The sequence below is a fragment of the Ambystoma mexicanum genome, chromosome 2q (assembly GCF_040938575.1).
Source record: "Ambystoma mexicanum isolate Mex_15411 chromosome 2q, UKY_AmexF1_1, whole genome shotgun sequence".
Lineage (NCBI taxonomy): Eukaryota > Metazoa > Chordata > Amphibia > Caudata > Ambystomatidae > Ambystoma > Ambystoma mexicanum.
Genome location: NC_090924.1, coordinates 61,482,682 through 61,507,230, shown reverse-complemented (window position 1 = coordinate 61,507,230; position 24,549 = coordinate 61,482,682). Strand labels below are relative to the sequence as shown.

The 24,549-nt window shown below is 46.8% G+C and overlaps 1 protein-coding gene across 3 annotated transcripts in view; it reads left to right on the top strand.

The window, feature by feature from the left end:
• Positions 1–24,549, top strand: part of CREBBP (CREB binding protein) — a 2,841,012-nt gene that overhangs the window by 570,870 nt on the left and 2,245,593 nt on the right. For all 3 annotated transcript variants that reach the window (XM_069646824.1, XM_069646825.1, XM_069646823.1), the window contains exon 6: positions 897–1,139. In XM_069646824.1, coding sequence (XP_069502925.1) covers positions 897–1,139 — 243 coding nt within the window. The remainder of the gene's footprint in view (positions 1–896; positions 1,140–24,549) is intronic.

Genomic DNA, 24,549 nt, shown 5'->3' with positions numbered 1-24,549 from the left:
GAGTCTCGTTGCTTCTAACAATTGGTAGAATATTATATGTTGATTGTGGTAGTAGTGACTGCATATGAAGGGATTTCTTGCCAGCATTGTTAGTGTTATTTATTTAATATTATTCTTGGGACATCTGAATGGGCATCTGTTGTCATTTCACTTGTCCTCTCTATAGAATTACAGTTCAGGTCTCGGAATTTGGGTTGGGTAAGGAGGAGCAAAGCTACAAGCAGCTCATGGGTATCCAGTCACCAGGAGTTACCACTGGGGAACGAGTAGTTTGCACATACCGTTGCGCATATACAACTGTCACATTAAATGCAAACATTTAATTGTATACATTATTTATGACCCCTTCTGCTTTAAATGTCATCTAGATGTGCCCTTATGTATGTTTATAGACTGCCCCAAAGTGCAGAGAGTTACATTCACATAGTTGTTTGTTCGTTAGTGTTATCATTTGGCCTGGGGAGACAAAAGTAGCTCATGGTAGCTGTTGGTGCCAAGTGAACGAGGATCCTTCTAGGCAACAAGCAGGAGCTAAATTGCTCCTAGCTCCCCTCAATTTTAAACCCTGTAGTTAATACATAACACGATTATAATGGGTTGCAGGTGTTGACCTGAAAATGGGGTCTCGGACAGGGCCAAATGGATCATTAGTATTCACATTGCACTTTGTACAGTTTTGTTTTGATTGTCAGGTTGTGCAAAGGGGATAGCATTGCAATACTTAACCACATCATTGAAAGTTGATAATGCAGTCCATTTTCATTTTGATATTTGCCATTTGAGGGTCTAGATTGAGTGTGGAAATATTTTTAAACTGACAACGCCTAACCTCATGTGCCATAGTCCTGCTGCTATATGGTCAAATGACTGATGCTAAGATTTTTCGTTGCTTTCAGCTCTCTTAGGTTCCCCCACTGGTGGTATTCCAAATTCAGTTGGTTCAACAGGGACTGGCCAACAAAATACACCTTCATTAAGTAGTCCTAATCCAATTGACCCAGGTTCTATGAAGCGAGCCTACGATGCTCTGGGATTACCTTATTGTAACCAAACTCAAGCACAGCTGCCCCCGCAGGTTACGAGCCAGCAGCCAACACCGCCTCAGGTTCACCAGCAAATGAGAACTATAAATGCACTTGGTAAGTTATGAATATAGTAAAAGTATGCACCTTTGTATATGCAATATTCACATTTTTCAGGATGCAAGAACTGTAATGAAAATAAATGTTAAGCGCTCACAGGAAATGTTACACTGAAGAGAAAACGCAGGAATCCTTGTACATAGTTTATTATAATGGTGTATTATACCATTTATATTGATGTAGTAAGTTCCACTGGTGGTATTAATCATATTTTTTTGTGATGGTGTTCACAATGTTTATTTAGTACCATCATGAAAGTATAGAAATAAAATTGTTTTGTTTTAAAGCAATGCATTTTCTGTTATGATGATAAAGCATTTTCAAGGATTCATGTGTTTTTCCTTCAGTTGCAACACATTTTCAGATGGTACAGATCCTGTGAGCGTTTATAAAATACATGTGTCCGGGGTGGATCTGGGCTAAGCTCCCTTAAATGGTCGAGCTGTTTAACGGGGGCCTTTTTGGTGTGTGTGTATGAAAATAGATGTAAGTGATATTATAGTGACCTCTTATTGTACCCAGTACAAAAATGCTGTAGGTCACATCCCAAGTTTGAATATTGGCTGTGCTGTTTAATTCTTCGATCATCGCAAGAGTGATGAGGATACTGTTTAGTTGGGCAATAGTACCTTTTCTATAGCTTGTCAACAGGCTTCTGCTTACTGAGTTAATTCTATGTCCTGCCCTTCTTCCTATGTACTTTTGGGAGAGCCTTTTATGGAGGATGGGACCAGGGCAATTTTTCCTAGCAGAAAAATGCATTCTACCAAAATGATTGATTCACCCAGTCTTGCCTACCCTTGCCAGTCTTCCTCTGCTTCAGGAGGACAGGAGCCTACTGCTTTGGTGCGCCTTTTGCACATCTTTGTCATTTTTTAAAAAATGTCTTTTATTTCTTAAATTTTTCCCTTTGGCTACTTGGCAGCAGTTCTCGCTCACTGTATGTATTATTGACTGGACAATGCTGGGACAATTGCTGGATCTGCAACGTTCTCGGTTTGCTTCCTTAGTAGGCGCCTTCAACCATTGGAAAAACTTTGGTCTCCGACACCTCCCAAAGCACCTGTAGAACTTTCCGGCATATCATAAAGGGAATCAGGGGAGTAAGTTTCTTCTTTCACAGCACCCAGATTTGGTGACTCCTTCCTAGGGGTTTCCAGATCTGTGTGGGACCTTGTGTGGTTCTTCCTGGACCAACCCAAATTTCCCAGCTGTCTGACTAAATAAAGGATTAACTCTGAGGAATCGAAGAGGGGGTAAATCTGGAGGTGACCCTGTGACTCCCCAAATAACTTGCACAATTGATGTATTTGTAGAGCTCAAGTCCACCCTGAACAGGTATTTTGGTGCGGTGGACTGGTAATAGATGTTTGAATCCTAACTCACCAGTTATTTTATTGACCTCCTAAATGATGAATGGTTCAGTGGGCCTGTAGCAAGTTCAACTTTTGAGGTCAAACACAGGTCCTGTAATAGATGCATTAGTCCACTGAGCCAACTGTTTTAGATCTCTAGAGCATAGAACTGGGACTGTTTCCTAGTTTCACTGCTCATATTTGAAATCCAGCTACAGCCCCTAATTTTATTTTATGAGAATGAAGGTGTTCCCCCCCCTAGTGCTTACTGCACATTGCAGAATATATCGGTGTCCTGACGATGGTTGACAAGACCTTAAAATATAAAGACAGCCCTGCCATTTCTAGTACGCCCCCTGTGAATTAGGAACTCCTTCAACTTATGCTATCAATGAGGTACAGCATGCTCATTGTTAGTGAGCTTTTCCTTTAGCCCTGTATCTGGGCCATTGGGTGTCTTCCTGACTTAGGGATACCAGTGATACTGTCAAGCTCTCCAAGTGGTAGTGGTTAACAGGTTCAGAAATGCTTTTACGGTAAGTAATGCATGTTATATTCTTTTATGGGAGGAAAGGCAAGATCAAAAACACTACACATACAGGGTACTTGTTTACCCAAATGCAACACTGTAATAGGTAAGTAACAGCAGTTTTAAAAGGGGTTATTGAGAGTTAGAGTATTTCCTAGTATGAAAAAGCTACCACAGGTTAGTAAAAAAATCAAACATTCCTAGGCCAGAAAGTTTGGTAAATGACCAAGGGGGGGGAACCAGTTGTATAAATTGAGCACCCTGTTGATAGAGAGGACCCAGAGATGAAGAAACAAGCAAAGGAAGGACTCGCTGGAGAGCAGAGGGCTGAATACCCTGGATCCTTGAAGCAGTCCTTCAGCAGCATTTGATGCACCAGCGTACGAGGGACCCCAAAACCGTTGGTATATATGATTTGAAAATTCAGTGGTTCCCCATTCAAAGGCCCGAGACAGAGGAGCTAAAAAGTTGAGCTGCAGCAGTCCGTCCATAGGCACAGGATATGGCTTCTGAGGCAGGGGCCTGCCTGCTTGAGAAGATCCCATGGAGGAATAATTATTAAAAATCTTGCAAAGTCAAATGAGGCTGTTATCTGTTTCTGGCCCTGCGTTGAGGGAGTCAATACTGATAGAAGCCACCTTACACTCCGGACTTTAAATAAAATTAGGAGCCTGGGCATAGGAAAATACAAAGGCAGAAATAACTCTGACTCGCCAAAAGTAATGGAGGGCCCATAGGCGACCCTATTAAAGGTTAGGTCTGCAGTTAAAAACACTCTTCAAATTCATGATTTTATTGAAGAACATGTGCTGGACTATCTGTATCACTGAAACATGGTTTAATGATTCTTCGCAGGCTGCGTTTAATTTTTTTGGTTCCTCAGGACTATACCATCCAGTTTATGAACAGGAACAATTGAAAAGGGGTTGGGGTGGCAGTAATTCTAAATTCCTCTGTGAAAATGCCCTTTTCTGGTGCTGGCAAACCAAAGCTATATAAGTTGGGTTTCGACCGCCAGGTCCAGCATTTAAATCAGTTTTTAATAGACACTGGAAGTAAACCTAAGGAGTTACTATTTCTGTGCAACTTCAATATTTGGCTGGATGACGCTTCACATCGGACGCAAAAAGAATTGTTGGGCATCTTAATCATGAGATAAAACCATTGTCAGTAAACACCTCTCATGGCTATTGCCTTGATGTCCTGCTATGCAGAGGAGAGAGCACAGAATTTCTGGGCACACTTCCCATTTCTTGGTCCGACCACACCACAAGGATGTTTACGTTCAAGCGAACAGGAAAAGGGACAGCTTGGTGGGAAAAATTTACCTCACACCGGTTCCATACTGGAGGTCTAAAGATGTGTGGAATTTCAAGCAGCGGGCTACAAAAAGAACTAAACTGTATTAGTGCTGCATGTTCTTGTGATGTATTTTTTAAGAGGGGTGGAGATACTGGGCAACATTTGTAATCTGGTTGTCCCCTTAAATAGGGTAAACCTAAAAGACCCTTTAAACCTTGGTTTACAGAACATCTCCTCACCCTGCGTCAACATCTTGGATGAATGGGGGGAAAAACTGGAGGAGAGCCAGAATCCCTGGTCTTGCAGAAATGGTGAAGGCAGCACAAATCGCCTATAAAGAAGCCATTTTCAAAGCTAAATTGTTTTCTTACAAAAATAAGGGGCTATAAACTGGCCAAAAGAACTCTTCGAAGGGATTGTGTCCGCTGACGTATTCCTTAGCTTAGATAATTCGTCTCCAGCTTGCTGGCCTCAGAAATTTTTTCTCTGTAGAGGGCGCTGCGCGTCGACGTCTGCCGAGTTGGTGTCCCTCGACAGCCACCGTATCAGCGCCGACGTCACCATGCCCATAAATAGCCACGTGCGGCGTCCGTTGCTCAGTTCCGTTTTTCCGCGCTTCGTGGGGCCTTGGAATATCGTTGCTCAGTTCAGTCAGATAAACCTCTTATATTTCCTCGATAAAACCAACTCGTACTCGATAGCTTCCTCATCCGAACCGACGACTTCGCGGTCTGGCTTCAAAAAATGTCGAGACTGCGGAAAGAAAATGTCGCTAACGGATCCTCACAGGATCTGTTTGTGGTGCTTGGGAGCCGAGCACAATTGTTCGGAATGTGAGGACTGCATGTCCATGACGGCGAAAGCCTTGAAGGAGCGCAAGGGGAAGCTCGAGATAGGTAAGTCAGTCAAAACCTCCTCGAAAGTTTCTTCATCCGAGTCGAGGCATTTGTCTCCTCGCCGTCGAAAGCATTCCCATTCTAGGTCTCGAAGTAGCTCCCACCACTCGTCGAGATCTAAACACTCAAAAAAGAGACGTTGAAGATCCCCTTCCTCGTCATATTCTGTTTCCCCAGAAAGGGTCTCCTGTCCCACAAAACACAGCTCTCAGGCTGAGTGGGAGGAATTCAGGAAAAAGATGCTAAGCGTCTTCGAGAAAGCGGCCTTGACCCCCTCGAAGACAGCTGAGGGTGATACCCTGGGTAAAAAACACAAAAAATCGAAACGCCGCAAGTCGTTGCACCCGGCGAAAGAGTCCACCCGAGAGCGCCACGGGCCCTCGGGTAGGAAGGCCTCATCTTCGACGCCGTCGTTGAAAGTCCCTGCGACTCATGGATCGGCGCCATCAACGCCGTTATCGAAGGGTTCTTCGACGCATCGGTCGATCGAATTGACGCTGATAAAAGAAAAAACCACGGCTACCTCACAGCTAACGGTTATACCCAGAGCCTCCAGCATGACGCTGAGAACGTCGTTGACATCCTCGAGCAGGATCCCGATCCTCTCGAGTTCCTCGAGGCCTCTTCCAGTTTTCTCGACACCTTTCTCTGCGCCTTCGAAGCCTTTTACATCGGCGTCGACGCCAATAATGACAAGTTTGGCTCCTTCTGCTTTAGAAATGGGTTTTACACCATTTCCGAGGTCAGAGTACCCCAGATTATCTTCAATCTATGAAGAAGGGGAGGATTCTGACCAAGAAAGACCCTTCAGGCTGCAGAGGACCACACCACCTGTTTCAGAGGATTTTACCTCTGAAGAAGGAAGGTTGAAAGACCTACAGGAATCATTACATGAGGCAAGTGAGTTGGACACTTCCCCAGAAGTGGAATTTGTCAAACCAGACCCAGGGGAACATGCCGAAACCCCCTATAGAACCCTGATGGCAAGAATTATTGAATTCATGGGTTGGTCTGCGCCTTCACCTGTTTTTCAACAGGATGACCTTACAGACATACTAGATAAAGGTCCACAGGAGGATCCAACACAGCTCTCTAAAAGTTCCAGATCCGCTCCTCTTGCAGGAAATTGTAGACCTGCTAGAGAAAGGTGCCATAGAACCGGTACCTGTAGCGGAGAGGAACAAGGGCTGGTACTCCACCCCCCCCCCTCCCCCCCCCCCCCCCCCCCCCCCCTCTCCCCCTCCTACTTTCTCATACCGAAGAAGGACGGAGGACTGAGACCCATCTTGGACTTACGAGAATTAAACAAGTTCCTCAGGAAGGACAAGTTAAAGATGGTAACTCTCTCTCAGATCCTTCATGCCCTCCAGATCCAGGACTGGCTGGTATCTCTGGACCTCCAGGATGCTTATTTCCATGTGCAATCCATCTCGAACACAGGAGATACCCGAGGTTCGCAATTGGCGGCTCTCATTATCAATTTCAAATTCTGCGATTTGGGCTGACCTCCGCCCCGAGGGTCTTCACCAAGCTAATGTTGGTAGTGGCTGCAAGTCTAAGGAGGGAAGGGATCCACGTCTACCCCTACTTGGACGATTGGCTGATCAGAGCTGTATCTTCTGAACAAGCTCAGATCCAGCTGGATTATGTCTGCCACTTCCTTCACAAACTGGGATTCTCCCTCAATTTAAAGATCTCACAGATGATACCATCACAGAGACTCCAGTTCATCGGAGCGGTCCTGGACACTTCCCTGGAAAAAGCCTCGCCACCAGAGGTGAGGGCTCAAGATATTCTGCAGATGGTCAACAAGTTTCAAAATGCCCAACATCTCCCAGCCTTTGACTTTTTGAGATTGCTAGGCCTCATGGCATCCTGCTTGTGCCAGAGGCTCGCCTGAGAATGAGATCTCTCCAGTGGGCACTAAGAACCCAGCGGTCACAATACTCGGGAAGAATGACAGATCTCCACCGGATTCCGGACAAGGTAGCCCACGACCTTCAATGGTGGGTCTATCCAGAGAACATTTTGAAAGAACTGTTTTGGCAACCATGGCCGGAGATAACAGTAGTCACAGACGCCTCACTCACGGGGTGGGGAGCCCATGCCAACGACTTGGCCATCAGCGGTGGTTGGTCTCCATCGGAGTCCAGACTACACATCAACCTATTAGAGCTGAGAGCGATCAGACTAGCGCTGAAAGCTTTCCTGCCATCAGTACAGGGGAGAAATGTCCTGATAATGACAGAAAACACGGTGGCCGTACACTACCTCAACAAAAGAGGAGGTGTAGGGTCACTGCCACTGTGCAGAGAGGCAATGCAGCTCTGGTTTTGGGCAATTCAGGAAGGAATCTCTCTATCGGCAGTCCACCTAGCCGGAGAGGAGAACTTGACAGCGGATGCTCTGAGCAGGCAGAGCACAGTCTCCCACTAGTGGGAGCTAGCTCAGGAAGTCCTTCAAGAGATCTTCGCCCTTTGGGGAACCCCTCAGGTGGATCTGTTCGCCACCAGCACCAACAGGAAGTGCGATCTGTTCTGTTCAAGGGAATTTCCCCCGAGAGGAGCTCTAGGGGATGCGTTTGTAGTGGACTGGGAGTTTCCTCTCCTGTACGCGTTTCCACCAGTCCGTTATTCCTCAAATGATCAGGAGGTTGAGAAGATTCCGGAAAACCATGATCCTAATTGCCCTGACCTGGGCCAGGAGAACGTGGTACCCGGACCTTCTGGATATGTCCATCTGCCCTCCAATCCGTCTTCCCCTCAAAGAGCATCTTCTCTCGCAGAAGGGAGGTCAGGTTCTCCATCCAGACATCAGAACCCTCAACCTTCACTCTTGGCTTCTGAAAGGTTGAGGTACAAGGATTGGGACCTTCCTGATCATGGAGGTGTTGCTTTCGGCCAGAAGGCCAGCAACAAAGTCTTTATACCACTGCCGTTGGAACACATTTTGCAGCTGGTGTAGAGAGGACAATATCGACTCTTTTTCATATGGTACACCAACAGTGTTATCGTTTCTACTCTACTTGGCAAACTCAGGCCTTCAAGTTGGCACTGTAAAAGGCTACCTCGCAGCACTATCGATCTTCAAGCGCACTGCAGAGGAACCATCGTATTTCAAACTACCCTTAGTAATACAATTTCTCAAGGGATTAACTAATGTTTATCCTCCAAGACCATTCCAAGTTCCCTTATGGGACTTAAATTTAGTCTTAAATTTCCTAATGGGTACTCCCTTCGAACCACTCCACTCTTGTTCGCTGATATTTCTCACTCTTAAAACTGTCCTATTAGTAGCACTAGCATCTGCTAGGAGGGTGAGCGAATTACAAGCTCTATCTTGTAAACCCCCCTCCCCCCTCCCCAATACAATTTTCCATAAGGACAAAGTTGTCCTACAGGTGAAGCCTAATTTCCTCCCAAAGGTGGTTTCTGAATTTCACATCACTTAGAAAATTACCTTACCTTTGTTCTACCCTCCTCCCCATCCGGGGAAAGGGGAAGAAAGGCTACATAGGCTGGACCCAAGGCAAGCTCTAAGCTTTTACGTCAGCAGACTGGCTAGGATTAGGCAAGCAGACCAACTGTTTGTAGGCTACTCAGGTCACAAGTTCGGACTACCCATAACAAAACAGACCATTTCCAGGTGGATTATTTTGGCCAGTCTGGAATGTTACAAACTGGCCGGGAAAGAGCCCCCCCAGAATCTTAGGGCTCATTCAACCAGGGGTATCGCAGCCTCTTCGGCCCTCCAAAGAGAAGTACCGGTCCGAGACACATGTGCGGCTGCCACATGGTCGTCCGCACATACATTCACAAGATTTTACAACCTGGATTCCTCCGCTAGTCAAGAGACCAGATTTGGCAAAGCCGTATTACATTCGGTTCATTCCTAAAAGGGATACATGACATTACTCCCACCTCCAATTACATGCCACTGCTATGGGAGTCTATCTAAGATAAGGAATATGTCGGAGGACACAATCCCTTCGAAGAACAAGTTACTTCTTACCTGGTAACGTTCTTTCAATGGGATGTTCCTCCGACGTGTTCCTTATCACCCCTCCCATCCCTCCCCGCAGTAATGCTTCCCTTGTAGTTGCAGCTCACGCTCCTTCAAGGTCAATAGCCAATTCATGCAAGACTTATTTTATGCTACAAAACGGAACTGAGCAACGGACGCCGCGCGTGGCTATTTATGGGCATGGTGACGTTGGTGCCCATACGGTGGCTGTCGAGGGACACCAACTCGGCGGACGTCGACGCGCAGCGCCCTCTACAGAGAAAAAATTTCTGAGGCCAGCAAGCTGGAGACAAATTATCTAAAAGAAGGAATACATCAGAGGAACAGCCCATCGAAAGAACGTTACCAGGTAAGAAGTAACTTGTTCTTCTACGGTATTGCACATTTTGCCAAACCTAAAGGTGTTTCCTCTTCCTTAGAAGCCTCTAGGAACCAGGTGGACACTTTCAACTTTTTTTTTGGTGTTTTTTTAATTCAAAAACATTTAGTTGGTTCAGGAAAAGATCATACAATCACCCCCTATCGGAACTGGCCCTAGAGATGACCTCAGGGGAAATAAAGAAAACTAGTGCTTTGATGGTTAGGGAGCCTTTCGCTTTCTTGCAGGTGAAGGAAGAGACTGTACGGTCACTCCTACAGAATTTGAAGCCCACCAATGATACCCTATTCTCTATGCCATCATGTGTAGTTAAACGGCTTGCGACAGATAGATCAACTTTTATGATTCTGCTTCTTAAGCCCTTACTCTCCGGATATGTACCGCAATGCTAAGAGTCGGTGGTCACCCCCCCTTTTGAAAAAATCATAATTGGATCCCAAAGATCGGCAGAACTACTGGGCAGTGGCAGGGTTACCCTGGCCGGGTAAAATCTTAGATAATATTGTAACACCCCAGCTACAGGATTACGTGGAAAGGGAATCTTTGCTGGACTCGCTCCAGTCTGCTTTCTGACCTTCAAACTCCCTTCCACAGGCTTCTGGCGTCCTACAGAGATCTTTTTTCATCCCTCCTCTTTAACCTATATTTGAGACCGCTAATGGACAGTTTGAGGAAGCCAGAACTTCAAATGCCAATAGCCTCATTATTCCTAGATTCAGGTTATCTAAGGCGGGGGCAGCAGCTTCCAAGTTCAAGCAGCCCAATTATGGAACTCACTGCCAAACCCTCTATGTGAGGAGCAGCCTTTTCCGAAATTTAGAAGCAACTACATTAATCTCCTGAGGTCTGCCAATGATTAGCCCATTGGCGCCTACTTATCCTTACACAACACTAGCTTATACGCATCACTATCCTGTTCTCCTTTGATCTTATGGACCTCCTCCCTCTGCCCACCTGGCCGATGAGCTTAGCGCCTGTATATATACTGCCTTTATTGTATTCTGTACAAATTTTTCATGTATTTTGTGTGTAATTTGCAATTGCCGCCTACCTGTGATTTATTGTATGTTGTATTTGTATACTGTATGTAACCCATGACCCCACCCTGTAACTTAAGCTTCGCATTTTCAGTACTGTTGCGCCCGGCTACCTTCGGGTCTGGTGCGCATTATAAGTGAATAAAACAAACAAACAAACGAGCATGATGTGAAATTTCACTGATATGCTGACGATATCATAAAAATGTGAAGGTGGAGGAGACCTTTTAGACGGTCGAAGGCTGCCTTGAAGGCCAAGGGTGGATGTCCTCAAACTGGCTTCTTCTGAATTCTGGGAAAACAGAGGTGGCACTGTTCGGCCCTAAACATCGTTTTGAGGGATATAAGTGTCCTCGTCACCCTGCTTTTTGGATTCACATTTGGGTCTTGCTCCGAAAATAAAAAATCTAGGTTGTAGGAGGATCTGGGGAGTAAAGCCCAGTTTAGTGCCAAGGTACAGTCAGTTTTCAGTACCTTGCGCCTTTTGAGACAAGCCCACCCTTTTATTCCAGCCAAGGACTATATTGTAGGGGTGGGGAACACTGGTTAACTCGCCTGGATTATTGTAATGTGCAGCTGGCAGGCATTCCCTTGGCTCAAATTCAGAGAAGGCTAAATGTCCAGAAAGCAGCTATTTTTGGAGTTTAAAAATCCTCCCCAATATCAGGCCTGCTCTGCTCGCTGCACTGGCATGCAATGAAGGAGCGCATTGACTTCAAAATTCTGTGCATGGTATTCAAATGCGTCAACCAGCTGGCTTCCTGTTATCTTTCATACAAAATAATTCAGTATACACCACCACAACAGTTGCAGACCTGTAACAAATTGCTCCTCCAAATTCCCCCCTGAAACCGTGCTTCTAGGGGTTTGCAGTCTGGCCCAAAGCTATGGAATAAGCTTCCAATGGAAATTTGGACAATGAAAACACTCACTCTTCCGGAAATCCCTGAAGACTCAGTCATATTATATAAGTGATTTGTAATGCGCCTGTACACAAGTGTTTCTAGGCGCGACAAGGAATGGAGGACAAAACAAAGATTGCATTTGCGGAAGTGCATTCCGAAATGCTGTTTGGCTGTCCAGGCTCTAACACGCTGCAGAAGAAGTCAACTTGATATGCAACAAACACTGTAATTACGCCAGCTTTCTATACTAATGGACTGCAACTCCGACTCCCCTCATTGTAATTTCTTATTGTATTCCTTTTAACTTTTTGGCTTGATTCTGCTAGTTTGTTGACATTTACTAGCGAGGAGCACCTAAATGGCTTCTGGGTGAAGTGGGTTTAACCAAAGCGTGCGCTCATTCATGGCTGTTTGGCTGTTTAGCTGACAGCGGTAAGCAAACTAGCGATCTGATCAAGTTGCTGTTGTGAATTGCAACTGTTCGTCACTGTACTCTTACGTCCTGTCCCCTTTCCTCCATACTGCATGGGGGTCCCTTCCAAGGGACGGGAGATGGATCTTTTTTCACCAGAAAAATCTCTTTCCCCTTTAAATTTGGAGACGCGCAGGCGTGTGGCCCTGGGAGCATGCGCTGCCCTGACTCCGCCCTCCGACGCGACACCTCAGTCCCCTTTTCCGCATTGACGGGAACGGGCCGAATTCACCAGCGCTCCTGGGTTTGGCTTCGGCCATGTAATTCCACGCACTGATACTACTAATTCTCCTTTTTTTTTTTCTTTTTATCATTCAGGTACTCTGTCCTCTGCGTCACGCTCCTCCCCGGCGCATGTCGACTTCTACAGGGTTCAGCAGGTGTCCATCCTGCGACGGACTCTTTCCGACTAAAGACCCCCACACCCACACTCTCTCCCTCCTTTGCCTTGGCCCAGACCACGGCAGGCAATTTTGTACTGTGTGCAACATGCTCTCCTCAAGGTCTTTGAATAACAGACTAGCCAGGTGGAGGGGGCTTCCAGAGATCGCCTCCAAAGGACCTAAAGGACTTAGTCTATCATCGATCCAAGCCCAAGGGAGGGCCGCTCTTTTTCCAACGCACCCCGCTCCGGTCATGGTACCAGCACAAGTACTGAGGCTGAATAAGCTACTTGCCGGCTGGCTGAGGGAGTCAGTGGATCCTCCCGGTGACAATGCTGAGGGACCGAAAGCTTCTTTTACCGGGTCTTCACCTGAGGGGCTACGCCCTAGTACCGGAAACATGTCAGAGGGGGCGCCTATATGCAGTTCTACCGGCAGATCCGCCGAGGGTGAAACGCTTACCAGGCCTCGGCCTGAGGAACAGGGTAGGCCCCATGATCCACACTCAAGAGTCCTGGACAGGGTGGGGCCTAGTGAGCCGAGCAACATGATGTAGGCACGTGGTGGGCAGCTCGACCAAATGGCTGCCATGCCAGACATTCGTCCGACCCTGCTCCAAGGCAGGCAGCAGGCAGAGGAAGGTGTGTCAAGGTGGGACTGGTGTCAACCAGGTATGTGGCCTACAGTTTACCCTTCCTTCGTGCAAGGCAGGTTCTGTCCGTACGGGCAGGGCACTCATTGGATCCAGCAGCCGCTTGCTACCCCATCAATATCGCCTACCGCCACTCCGGCCTGTGAGGACAGGTTCTTTCAAAGGTTCCTCGGGCACATGAAATTTCCTCGGATGGGGGTCATCCTCAGGGATGCCATCAGGGACGTGTTCCCAACAATGACTTTGGCGCCGCAGGCCCCGGTACAGGCGCCCCTGGCTCCTGTTCAGCCTCAGCAGGCCACTCCGGCCCCCCAACTGATTGTACAGGCGGTTCCGCTCCAGCCTCCGCTGTAGCCTCTGGCTCTGGTCTCCACACCTCAGCACTCGGCTCCCAGCACCCCTCCTCCGGTGCCGGACCAACCGGACCCTCGGGTGGACACAGATGAGGACCCTGACACACCATCTTCAGCCAAGGCCGTCCACAAATGTCTGGCAGGGCTGGCAGAGTACTTGGGCCTTCCTCAACACGAGGTCGAGCAACCAGCAGAGAGGGTCCTTGCAGAAGTCCTCGCGCTATGTCCCGTGGCCAGAACGGGGATCCTGATGCAGAAGGACTTAGTTGCCTTGGCCAAGAAGGGTTAGCTCAAGCCTCACTCGGTCCAGCCGGTGAATAAACGCCTGGACGGCAAGTACAGGCAGATGGAGGGGGATACACTCTTGCTATCGGCCCACCCTCAGCCGAAATCCTTGGTGATCGCTGCGGCATCACTATATTCCAAGCCTCAGTCTTCCTCAGCCTCCTCCTCTGTGGCGCTGCTAGGCAAGGAGAAGATTTTGGAGGCATACAGGAACAAGCTGTATTCCAACACGTCCTTGCACCTTCATCAAGCCAACGCAGATGCCATGCTGGCTGCCGTTAACCAGAGGCTCTGGCGGGAAAATGCGGATTTCCTCCCAGAGCTTCCGGCTCAGAGCCAATCACGATTCAAGGTGGGATTGAAAGAGGCCATGGTGGTGGCGCAGGACATCATGGAGTCCACCGTGGCCCACATTGACAACTCTGGCCGGGCCATCTGCATTGCCACGGACATGAGAAGAACAGCCTGGCTCTGTGCTCTGAAATTCAACCTGGATGTCCAGGAACGCATCTTACCCCTTCTGTACGAAGGGGTTGACCTCTTCCACTCCACAATGGACGAGGAGCTGGACAAAAAGAAAAACAGCTCACAAACGGCTAAGCCTTTATACATCCTTACAAAGACCACACCGAAAACGTACACCCAGTCAAAGCAAGACTCGGACAATGGGCATACGTATGGAGGGTTCTGTGGCTTCCAAGAGCGGAGGTCCAGGCAGCCTGACCGTTCACAGATCCAACATCGGCGCAAACAACAAAAAGGGGGAGTAAGAGCTTTTTCCAGTTCCCCTCCTCCGCAACAGCCACAGAGGGAAAGAAGGCACGACACACCCCTCCGGTCCACATGTCTCCAGTGGGGGGGGGGGGGGGCAGGCTTGCTCTCCATGCAAAATTCTGACACCAGAATTTCGCGGACCGCTGGCTCATCTCGGTAGTGTCCATAGGGTACAGCCTCCCTATCCCAGCATCTCCTCCCTCTTCCCCTCCACTCCCAGAGGTTGGGACAACAACTCTTTTGGCAGAGTTCTGGTCGAGAGCAGGTAGTGGAGGAAGTCCCAGCGATACTTGGGCTTTTACTCCAAGATTCTCGCCATTCAGAATAAGAACCAGGCGGGCCTGAGAGTTGTGCTGGACCTTTCCACCCTCAGCCTTTCCCTTCCTCTTCAAAAATGCAAGATGGTTATGCCAGCTTTGATAGCGGAGACATTGTGCAAGGGGCACTGAATGTGCTCCCTGGATCTGAAGGACACGTACCTGGCAGCCTCATCGTTCTTTACTATGGTTCAGGATCATGGGCTACCATTTCCAATACAAGGAGCTTCCTTTTGGCCTCAACTCGGCTCCCAGTGTCTTTACCAGGCTCATAAATACAGTGGTGGCCCTCATCAGGGCATAGGGCCACCACATCTACCCCTACCTTGACGACTGGCTCGTCAGGGCGACCTCTCCGGAAGCGGTGCAACACACTTCCCATGCTCTTATGAAAACACTGCACGAGTTGGGTTTTTCACTAGACCTCAAGAAGTTGCAGCTGCAGCCTACGCAGAGACTGACCACCTTGGACCTCATTTGGGACACGCGCTTCAAGAAGGTTTTTACCTCTGAGGACAAGATTACGGCCATCAAGAGGGCCACAGCGCGCTTCCTCAGAAGAGAAGTGACCTCGGCCTGGTGGTACCAGCACGTGCTGGGTCTCATGGCAGCAGTCATTTTGGCCATCCCCCACACGAGACTCGGGATGAGGAGGATACAGCTGCACTTTGCAGCATCCTGGAACCTGGATCGGGGCTCTCAGTCAGAGGTGATCAACGTTCCTTCGTCAACAAGCAGGGAGGTACCAGGATTTCCCTACCTGCCCCTCCCACCCCCTGCCTACTGACTCCCCTCTCCCACTGTGCAGGCTGGCAGTGAGCATGTGCGAATGGGCCCTGGAGAACAACATATACCTCACGGCTGTCCCCCTGCCAGGGGAATCCAACCTGCAGGCAGACAGGCTCAGCAGACTAGGAGCGGACAACTACGAGTGGCAGTTGAACGACCTAGTACTGCAGAAGGTCTTTTACAAATGGGGACACCCTCTGGTGGACCTCTTTGTCTCCTTGGGCAACAGGAAGTGCCACCTGTTCGCTTCCTAGCAGGGTCTTGGCCCGGGCTTCCTGGACGATGCATTCCAGTTCCAGTGGGATGGAAAGACAGCATACGCCTTTCTGCCCAAACCGCTGATACACAGATTGATATGCAAGATCAAGGCGTCTCGGCACCTCGGCATCATTCTAATAGCTCCATGGTGGCCAACCAGGCGATGGTTCTCGGAGCTGCTCAGCCTCTCGGAGAGGCCTTCCATTTGCCTTCCGACGGGCCCAGCACATATTCTGGTGCAGCAAGGGGGGGGAGGTGGGGCAGGGTCATCCGCCCTGCACCAGAGAGACTAGCCCTCACAGCGTGGTTCCTGAACAGGTCACGCTAGGTCACCTAAGCCTCTCCCCGGCTAATCTGGATATCGTACAGGGTTTTAGGCAGAATTATATGCAGTACCGTTTGGGATCACCACACACAATTAAGACTACAAGTGACGGTACAAATTCACCTTTGGTACAAGCCTGTACTACACAGTTATAGTGGTACCAGTAGCGGAGCAGCCAGTCTTATCTCAAGAGTAAGTGAGCAGTATCAGATAGTTACACAAAGGACAGCAATTACTATAATTCTGGCAAACACTGACTCAAGGTTTTCAAGTAAAAGAATATACATTTATATCGCTCTTCAGTTGTAGAACATTACACTATTATAAGCAGTTTAAAAATCACTCTCTTAATACACCACAGCACTTCCCTTAAACTCCAGACAAGTTAAGCTCACAAAATGAAGTGGGAGCAAAATGGCACTCCAGCAATTTAAAAGGGAGGGAAAGACAAAGTTAATAGAAATTAAGTCACACCAACAGATAAGTACTCGGGGAATTGAACAAGAGGAACTACCGTGATAAAATCAGATAGAAAAGGCTTAGGGCCAAAGTCAATAGGTCAAAAGTCTTTTGCTCAAGATAATATAGTTCTACAATGCGGTAAAATTCGTGGAACAGATTCCGGACGAGGTTGGTTGATAGAAAAGTTAGTTCAAAGAGAAGAGAAGGACAAGCCCTCGCTTTGGAGAAAGATTTCAAACACTTTCACCCTGGTTGAACGAAATGGACAACCGGATTTGCACAGTACCTTAAAACGGAGAGGGAACTGTAGCTGAGGTGGACGTTCCTGGTAGTTCCTGCAGGCTCACGGTTCCTGAAGCGACTGTCAGACTGACACGAAGTAGGAAGACTGGAGGGTCCTGCACTACCCAGGGAAGAAACCAGCAGCAGAGCAGAGCAAAGCAAAGAATAAAAGGTGCGCTCCTTAAAACCCAAGCAGGGTCCTACCTTCGTGGCTATCCGGCCCACTGTAGATCTGTACAGCGAATTTGACCAGAGGGGTGTTCCTGGCTTGCAGTTTTGGCGAACTGGTTGGTCCCACCAGCTCAAGGGAAGAAGTTTCCTTGAGGATCTTCTCTGTCATCCTATTCTGGAGATTCGGACCTGCAGCAGGGCTTCACCGGGCGGTTCAGTCGTTGTAGGGGTCCTCTTCTGCCAGTTCCTTGTTGGTTCTTTCGTTCGAGTGGCGACTCTGCCTTTCCAGTACCAGAGACCTGCTTTTTATGCAGTTTTCCCCCATTCATACAGCCTGGCTGTCAATCACACAGCAGGGTGGCTGTCCTGGCAAGGACAGTCCCCTCAGCCAATCAAACAGGAGTGCGACTTGGGTTACCAAGGGAACCCATGGCAGTGGTATGAAGATCCCTCCCGCAAATCCTGCTACCTAGACTGTCAGGCGCCTTAAGCCACAGAAGCCAAGAGAGCGAAAAGACAGTGAACAAGGAATCCTCCCCGGTTTGGCGCGCACAGAAAAACGCGAGAGACTTTAACAAAAAGAAATGGCGAATAAACCCAGCCGGAGCCAAAATAAAATGCATTTGGTCAAGCAGGTTTATGTTTGAGGCTAATATAGTAGCCTAAAACAGTACCACGTTTATATAAGATAATCGCGGTAGAAAAGTTAGGGGCCAGTATAAGAGCAAGTGGACCATTTTCTGCCATTAGGCAGACTCTAAGGGTATCAGCCCCCTGTCATATACCCTGGACAACATGCTCTCCTTTTCGGCACACCTCGCCCATTCATGTGTGGAGGTAGACACTTGTCGCACATACCTGGCAGCCATTGGGGCTTACAGAAACTCGGGAGGAGGAGATATTTTCCTCTTCACACCCAGTTGTCGGGGAAACATTTTATGGACTCGCCAGGCTGTACCCGCCCATCAAGAGGCTGCACCACGTGTGGGACCCCAACATAGTGGTAGCTGCTCTTTGTCGCACAAACCATTTAAACCAATGAAACACTTGTGTATAGGCGCGTTATAAATGCCATATATCATATATCATATCAATGGTGTCGCAGACATCAAGCTGGTCACCATTAAGACGGCCTTGTTAGTAGGCCTCGGCTCGCAGAATCGGCGCAATCCAGGCACAAGGACAACGTAGTCCTACGGACACACCCAGCATTCCTACCTAAGGTGCCTTCCGCAGTCCATCTGAATAAAGAAATAGTGCTGCCTATGTTTTTTGATGAGCCCAAAGACAAGGCACTTAGTTCTGCACTGCCTTGATGTCGGACGTGCCCTGAAATTCTACTTAGACAGGACCAAGGGCTTCCGCAAATCTGACGCTCTTTCGAGTGGTCAGCACACTCAGACGTTGACACTGTAAGATGATCCTCATTGCACCGGCATGGCCCATGCAGATCTGGTACTCGCGCCTTTGCCATCTGTTGGTGGCCCCAGCCATCCAACTGCCTCCCCTTCCAGACTTCCTCTCCAACGGAGGGTAGATCTTGAATCAGGACCCTCGTCTCTATGCCTCACGGCCTGGCCCCTGATGCCCTAGAGTTTTGACAATTCTCACGGCCTGCAGAATGCAGGGACATTCTAGCCAGGGCCAGAGCTCCGTCTACACTTTCCTGCTACAAACACAACTGGAAGCGCTTTATGGTTCCGTGCCAAGTCGCAGAAGATTTCTCAGCTGCGCATCACAGTGCTGCAGCTTCTTCCTTACTTGCTCTTGCTGGCCAAGTCGGGCTCTGCCCATGCATCGATCAAGGTACACCTGGCCACCTTATCCTGGTACACCCGAGCTCCAAGCAAGCTATGCCTGTGGTCACAAAGGCTAGTTAAGGAGTTCCTCAAGGGACTCTTCAGGACATTCCCTCTGAGGGCTCCTGCCCCTGTCTGGGAGCTCATTGTGGTACTATTGAAACTGATGGGGACTCCGCTTGAACCTATGCATCGGGCCTCCTTAAAAGTTTCTGTCATGGAAGATTGCCTTCCTGGAAGCAATCACACGGGCCAGGCATTGGGGACATGCAGGCTCTCTCGTGTAGGACTCCATATTTGTTTTTCCATTCAGCGAAGGTGGTTCTGTAAACTCTTCCTTCTGGCCAAAGGTCCCGGTTGACTTCATCTAAACAAGCAATTGGTTCTACCAGTTTTCTTTGCAAACCCTTCACCGGCTGAAAGATCAATGCATTCGCTGGATGTTGCTAGTGCTTTCAAGTTCTATGTTGTACGCATGAAAGACTTTTGAAAGACGTCTCAGCTTTTTGTCAGTTTTAGACCTGTGGGACATGGGAAGGCCCCGTCTAAGGCTTCCATCTCCAGGTGGCTCTCTGGCTGTATCACACATTGCCATCGTCTGGCCAACAGATCTCTGCCTGGCTGGCCGAGAGCCTATTCCACCATTGCCATTGTATCGAATACAGCATTTCTCTCTGATGTCTTCCCCTCCCTCCCCCGCTCGACATCTGCAGGGCTTCTACGTGGAGGTCTACCCACACCTTCATAAGATTCTACTGCATTGACCGGAATTCCAGGGAAGCCTACTGTCGGGCCAAACAGTGCTTTGCAGCCTGTTTGTTTGAGGTGAGTCTGTTCCAGGGGTAAGCGGATTGCTTTTGTTGAGCCTTGCCACTTCCCATGGTTGTGTAGTTCTGCTGTGTAATCGTATTCATGAGCATGTGAATCCATGCAAGGCCCTGTGCTGCAGAAGGAACAAGTTACTTAACTGCAACTATTGGTGACCAGCATTAGTCTTACATTGATTTGCATGGAAACCCCCTCTCTGGCTGTTCTTGGTTCGTACTGCCACTTCACGTGCGCAATCAAATCTGAAGATGGCCACCATGGGTGGGTCTTATACGGACGAATGTCATTGGCTAGAACAGTATGACCCAAAGTGACAGTAATCGGGTATAGAAGCGATGAGCAGTTTTTAGCTTGAATGCAAAACTGCTTTAAGATTTTAGAGGATTCCCAGCCTGACTGCACATATTCATGTGAATCCATGCAAGATCCATGCTGGAGAACAGGAGTTACAGATAAGTAACTTGTTCCTTAAATGATTTTGTTTCTTTTGAGAATTATTTGGTGTTTAACAGTTTTCAATGTTTGCCTGGCCAGTTTTAGGCTGATTTTCTGATATTATATGCTGAGATTGTTCATGATGGGTTTTATGGATTTGAACATTTCAAAATAAACTTGATTGATTTTACCACCACACCCAATGAAGCTTTTGCACCCCGACCCAACACCCGCCTCCCGAAGACCATTTCAAATGCCTCACTATTAAAATCTTGCAACATTACATAACAAGTTCCCTATTGGAAGACCAACTTTGTCCAGCATATTGGAGAGATTGCTACTCTCTCCAATTTTTATCTACAACCACCCCCCACCCCCCCACCCCCCCTTACACCAGTCACTGCCTTGTCAATCATGGGCGTTACCCTTATGGTTAAGCCACTCTAGCATATCTATTGCTCTCACCGACTCTACATCAGCAAAGAGGTAGCAGATACTATTCTGACATATTCATCAATACCATAGGTTTTTATTGCATCTGCCTTTCTATTCCATTAATATCTCACTCACTTTTTCTGCTGTACCCCATGCAGCGAAGCCAACATTAGTGGCTGAAGCACGATACATAAGGCCACTTGACTTACCATCCATGAAAGTCCATTGACATGAGGGCATGGAAAGTTGTGCTCCAATATCTTTTTCACTCTGTAAAGCTGAAAAGGGAAACATTCTCCTTTTCCTCTTGATCCAGTGGGGAAAGCAGGATCCTTTGCTTTTAAAGTTTTTTACATTTTTTTAGTTAGGCTCCACATGGTTTACAAAATTAAAAACCTTTAGCCTTTACTACACACAAACATAAAATCAATTCATTAAAACACATTTTTTTTTCACATTCTATAAAACTCAATAGACTGCTGCCAGTGGTCCTGTTTTGTTAACCATGCCCCTACTGATTCGTTCTAGTCCCGTTGGATCTTCTTCCACCTTTTCAGTCTTGTGTAGTTCATTTTTAAAAAAAAGTTATCAGCAGTCTTGCTAATACCAAATTAATGTGTAGTTTCTCCCCTTCAATCAGGGTTCGCCACCATAGATCAATTTCACTGGTATTAGACTTCCTCATGATATCCCCCAAACAGTGATCCCGTTCTTTTGTTAGACCCTTGCTTGCAAATGTCAGATGTTTCAAGGATTATATTGAGTCCGGGTTTTGACTTGGTCTAAATTTGTCGGTTCCACTTGACTACCATCTCTTGTGGGTTACTTCTTTTGCGGGTAAAACGTTCAGGCGGGACCGTAAGTATTGCGAAGATACCAGTTTGGAAAAAGTTTCAAATATCTTGGTAGTATGTTTAGTTTTCTTGGGCCTGGCCAGAAGTCGTCATAGTTTTTATACTTCCATATTTCTTCTTGGGTCTGTATCCAGGCTCTTGTGTATAGTCTTTGTTTAGTTTTGGGGGGATTGTTTAAAAGGTCCTCTTTTGTCTCATTTAAATCCTCAAGGATAGCTTTACACAGTTTTTGCCATTGTTGTAAGGTTTGATCTGAGCATTATCTCATTGCCTTATTAATGACCTGGAAGCCTCCCGTGGGGATGTTCTCAAAACATTTCCGATCAAACAAGATGGTTTTCCAGTCTGCCACGCTTGTAAGGAAGTCAAGGCAAGTTCTCTCCTTATTTCTGGATTGTTAGTGATTTTGGAAGCTGAAACACTAGCCGACAGAATATCCCCTTTAAGGTGGGCCATATTTTCGCTGGTAAACAAATGCTGTTTCTGCCCCATAGGACAGTATTGGAATCACTTTCATCCTATAGAAGGTTATCAGCAGAGTCAGGGTAAATCTACAGTAGCTTCGTAGTAAAACCTTTCCTTGGCTGTCAAGTTAACTGCTTTCCTTCTCATCAAGTCCACTCTTGGCGCTTCACATTTGCTATTGTTAATGCAGTCTCCTAAGTAATTAATGGAGTTAACCTCCAATATTGTTTTCCCCTTTTAAGAACCAACCAAACTTGTTTTTTTGTTTCTGGTTGTTCTTGGATGTAGTCAAGCTTAAGATACGTGATTTGTCCGGGTTGATTATTAGATCATTAGAATCAACATACTCTTGTAGGGCTTCTAACTGATGCTGTAGTCCTATTGGGTTCTGGTACATTAGGACTATGTCATCTGCATAAAGCAACCTCTCGATGCATATTCCTGCCACTTAAGGGGGAAATGAACGGATTTGTTGAAACGCCTCTTTGATGTCTGAAACAAAAAGGTTATATAGTTCTGGAACCAAAGGGCAACCTTGTTTCAGACCCGTAATAATTGTTTTTGTCCAACCTTACCCGAATAGTCGTGTTTGTGTATAGATCTTTAATGTTTTCTGAGATTACCAAAGGGCAGTTTCCTTTAGCCAACTTGTACCATAGTTTCCCTCTCCTGACCGTACCAAATGCCTTTGACAGAACGACAAAGGCAACAAATATTTTTCGGTCCTTGTTTCTGGCCTTTCTAGATTTTAATAGGTTGACTAAAAAAAAGTTAAGGAAAGTACCTCTCCCTTTCACGAAACCGACTGCCAGGGATCTCTTCTACCCGCAGATTTACTCCATGTAGTTAAGGCTTTAAGTAAAATTGCCGCAGATATTGTTCCTGTCCCATCCAGTAGGGCTATAGGACGATAGTTGTTAAGGTTTATCCTAAGCACTTTTTTGAAAATTGGCATGATTACTGCAGCCTTCCATGAAGTCTGGACTTTTCCTACTCATAAGATGTATTTGATCAGTTGATGTAAGAATGTTGATAAGTCTGATGGATTACTCTTAATTATAGCATTCCTCAACCCGTCGGCCCGGGTGCTCTTGAATTTTTTAATTTGTTTATGGTCACCTCAATTGTTTAAATGTCTGTTTTAATTTTACATCCTCTTTTATATTTTGTACCTTTAGTACCGTCCCTGTGCTGGTCTTTTCCTGCATCTGTGTATAGAATTCACAACATGTTGTTGCTGTTAAGGGATTGCCATCAGTGCGTCTTGTGGTGTATCCATTTCATTGATGTTTGACCAAATTTCAGCAGTGTTTCTAGTTTAAATCTTTTGCAGTATCTGCTCCGCATCTTGATTTAACATTTTTTTTTTGTGTAAATGGAGCCAGTTGTGGTATTATTGTTTAATTATTTCATTTGAGTTTCCACTCAATATAAATTATTTCTCAGCCGCGCAATGCATTTCGTTAATGTTTTCTTCTGCTCCACTATCGTTATGGGTTTGTTGCCTCCTCTTTTAAGATCTGTCCTAAATTCCTTCAGTAGGGGCAGATAATCAAGTCTGTCTGTCACCTCTTGAGTTTGCATATGACTTATCAAGACCTTTTAGATTTTAGTTCAATGCTGGAAGTCTATCAGGTTTTGTTCCCGAGTCGATGGATATTTGTTTTGACACTGGATTCCCATAGGAGGCTCTGACATTATGGCTGATGCTTTTACACATACGTTTCAGTATGTTGTGATTGCTAGCTGATGTAGTTATTACTTACAAAGTTTGAATTATGTCTGACATGTTGGTCGATGTACATATGTAGTCCAGTATTTCTGTTGAGTGAGCACCTTTCCAAGTTGGTCTCCCAGGTACATCATCTTGTGTTAATCCGTTTAGTATTAGTCTTTTGATTGAATTTGATTCCTCCACAAAATGCCTCATTTTAGTTTTTTTGTTGCCTCTACGAAGTCCTGTTCTATAGGTTGGTTACCAGAATCGAGGCAAGAGCAGTTTAAACCACCAACAATTGAGGAGCGGATTGTGCCATATCTCACTCTGTATGTCCGACAATGCTACTACCTCATCTGGTAGAGAATCATTCATTGCAATTGCGGGGTTCCAATACACATTTAGAAATATCAGAACTCACTGTGTTCCAACTATGTCTTTTTCCAACTTTATCGCCACCAACTGCACATATGGCGTTGGGTTCAAAGTGTACAACAAGGACCAGTCAAGTCATTTTTGATGGCGTCCAATAGTCCTGACATTGGTCTTCCCTTTGAACCTTTAAGGGCTGGGTTTAACAAGACCCAGTATCCTTCTAGGATTGGGGGTTCGATCAGCCAGGTTTCTTGTAGGCAGAGGATTTGAAGTCCTACTTTTTGTAATTCGCCTTTTTTTTTAACAAGTGACTGGTGTTCCAACTTGCCAAAGTCCAGGACTCTCTGGCGTCGTCTTTTAGGCGTTATTGGTTTTGCATTTTTTCCACAGCGAGGTTAGCTAGCCATTTCCATTTTGCGTTCTTGCCATCTATCTCTTTAGTTGGTTTCCTTGGATTAGATGACGGTCCGGCGCTCCTAGTCTTTCTCCTTGAAACAGGCGCACTGTTGTACTTGACTTTCGAAGGGATTGGTTCCTCCGACGTATTCCA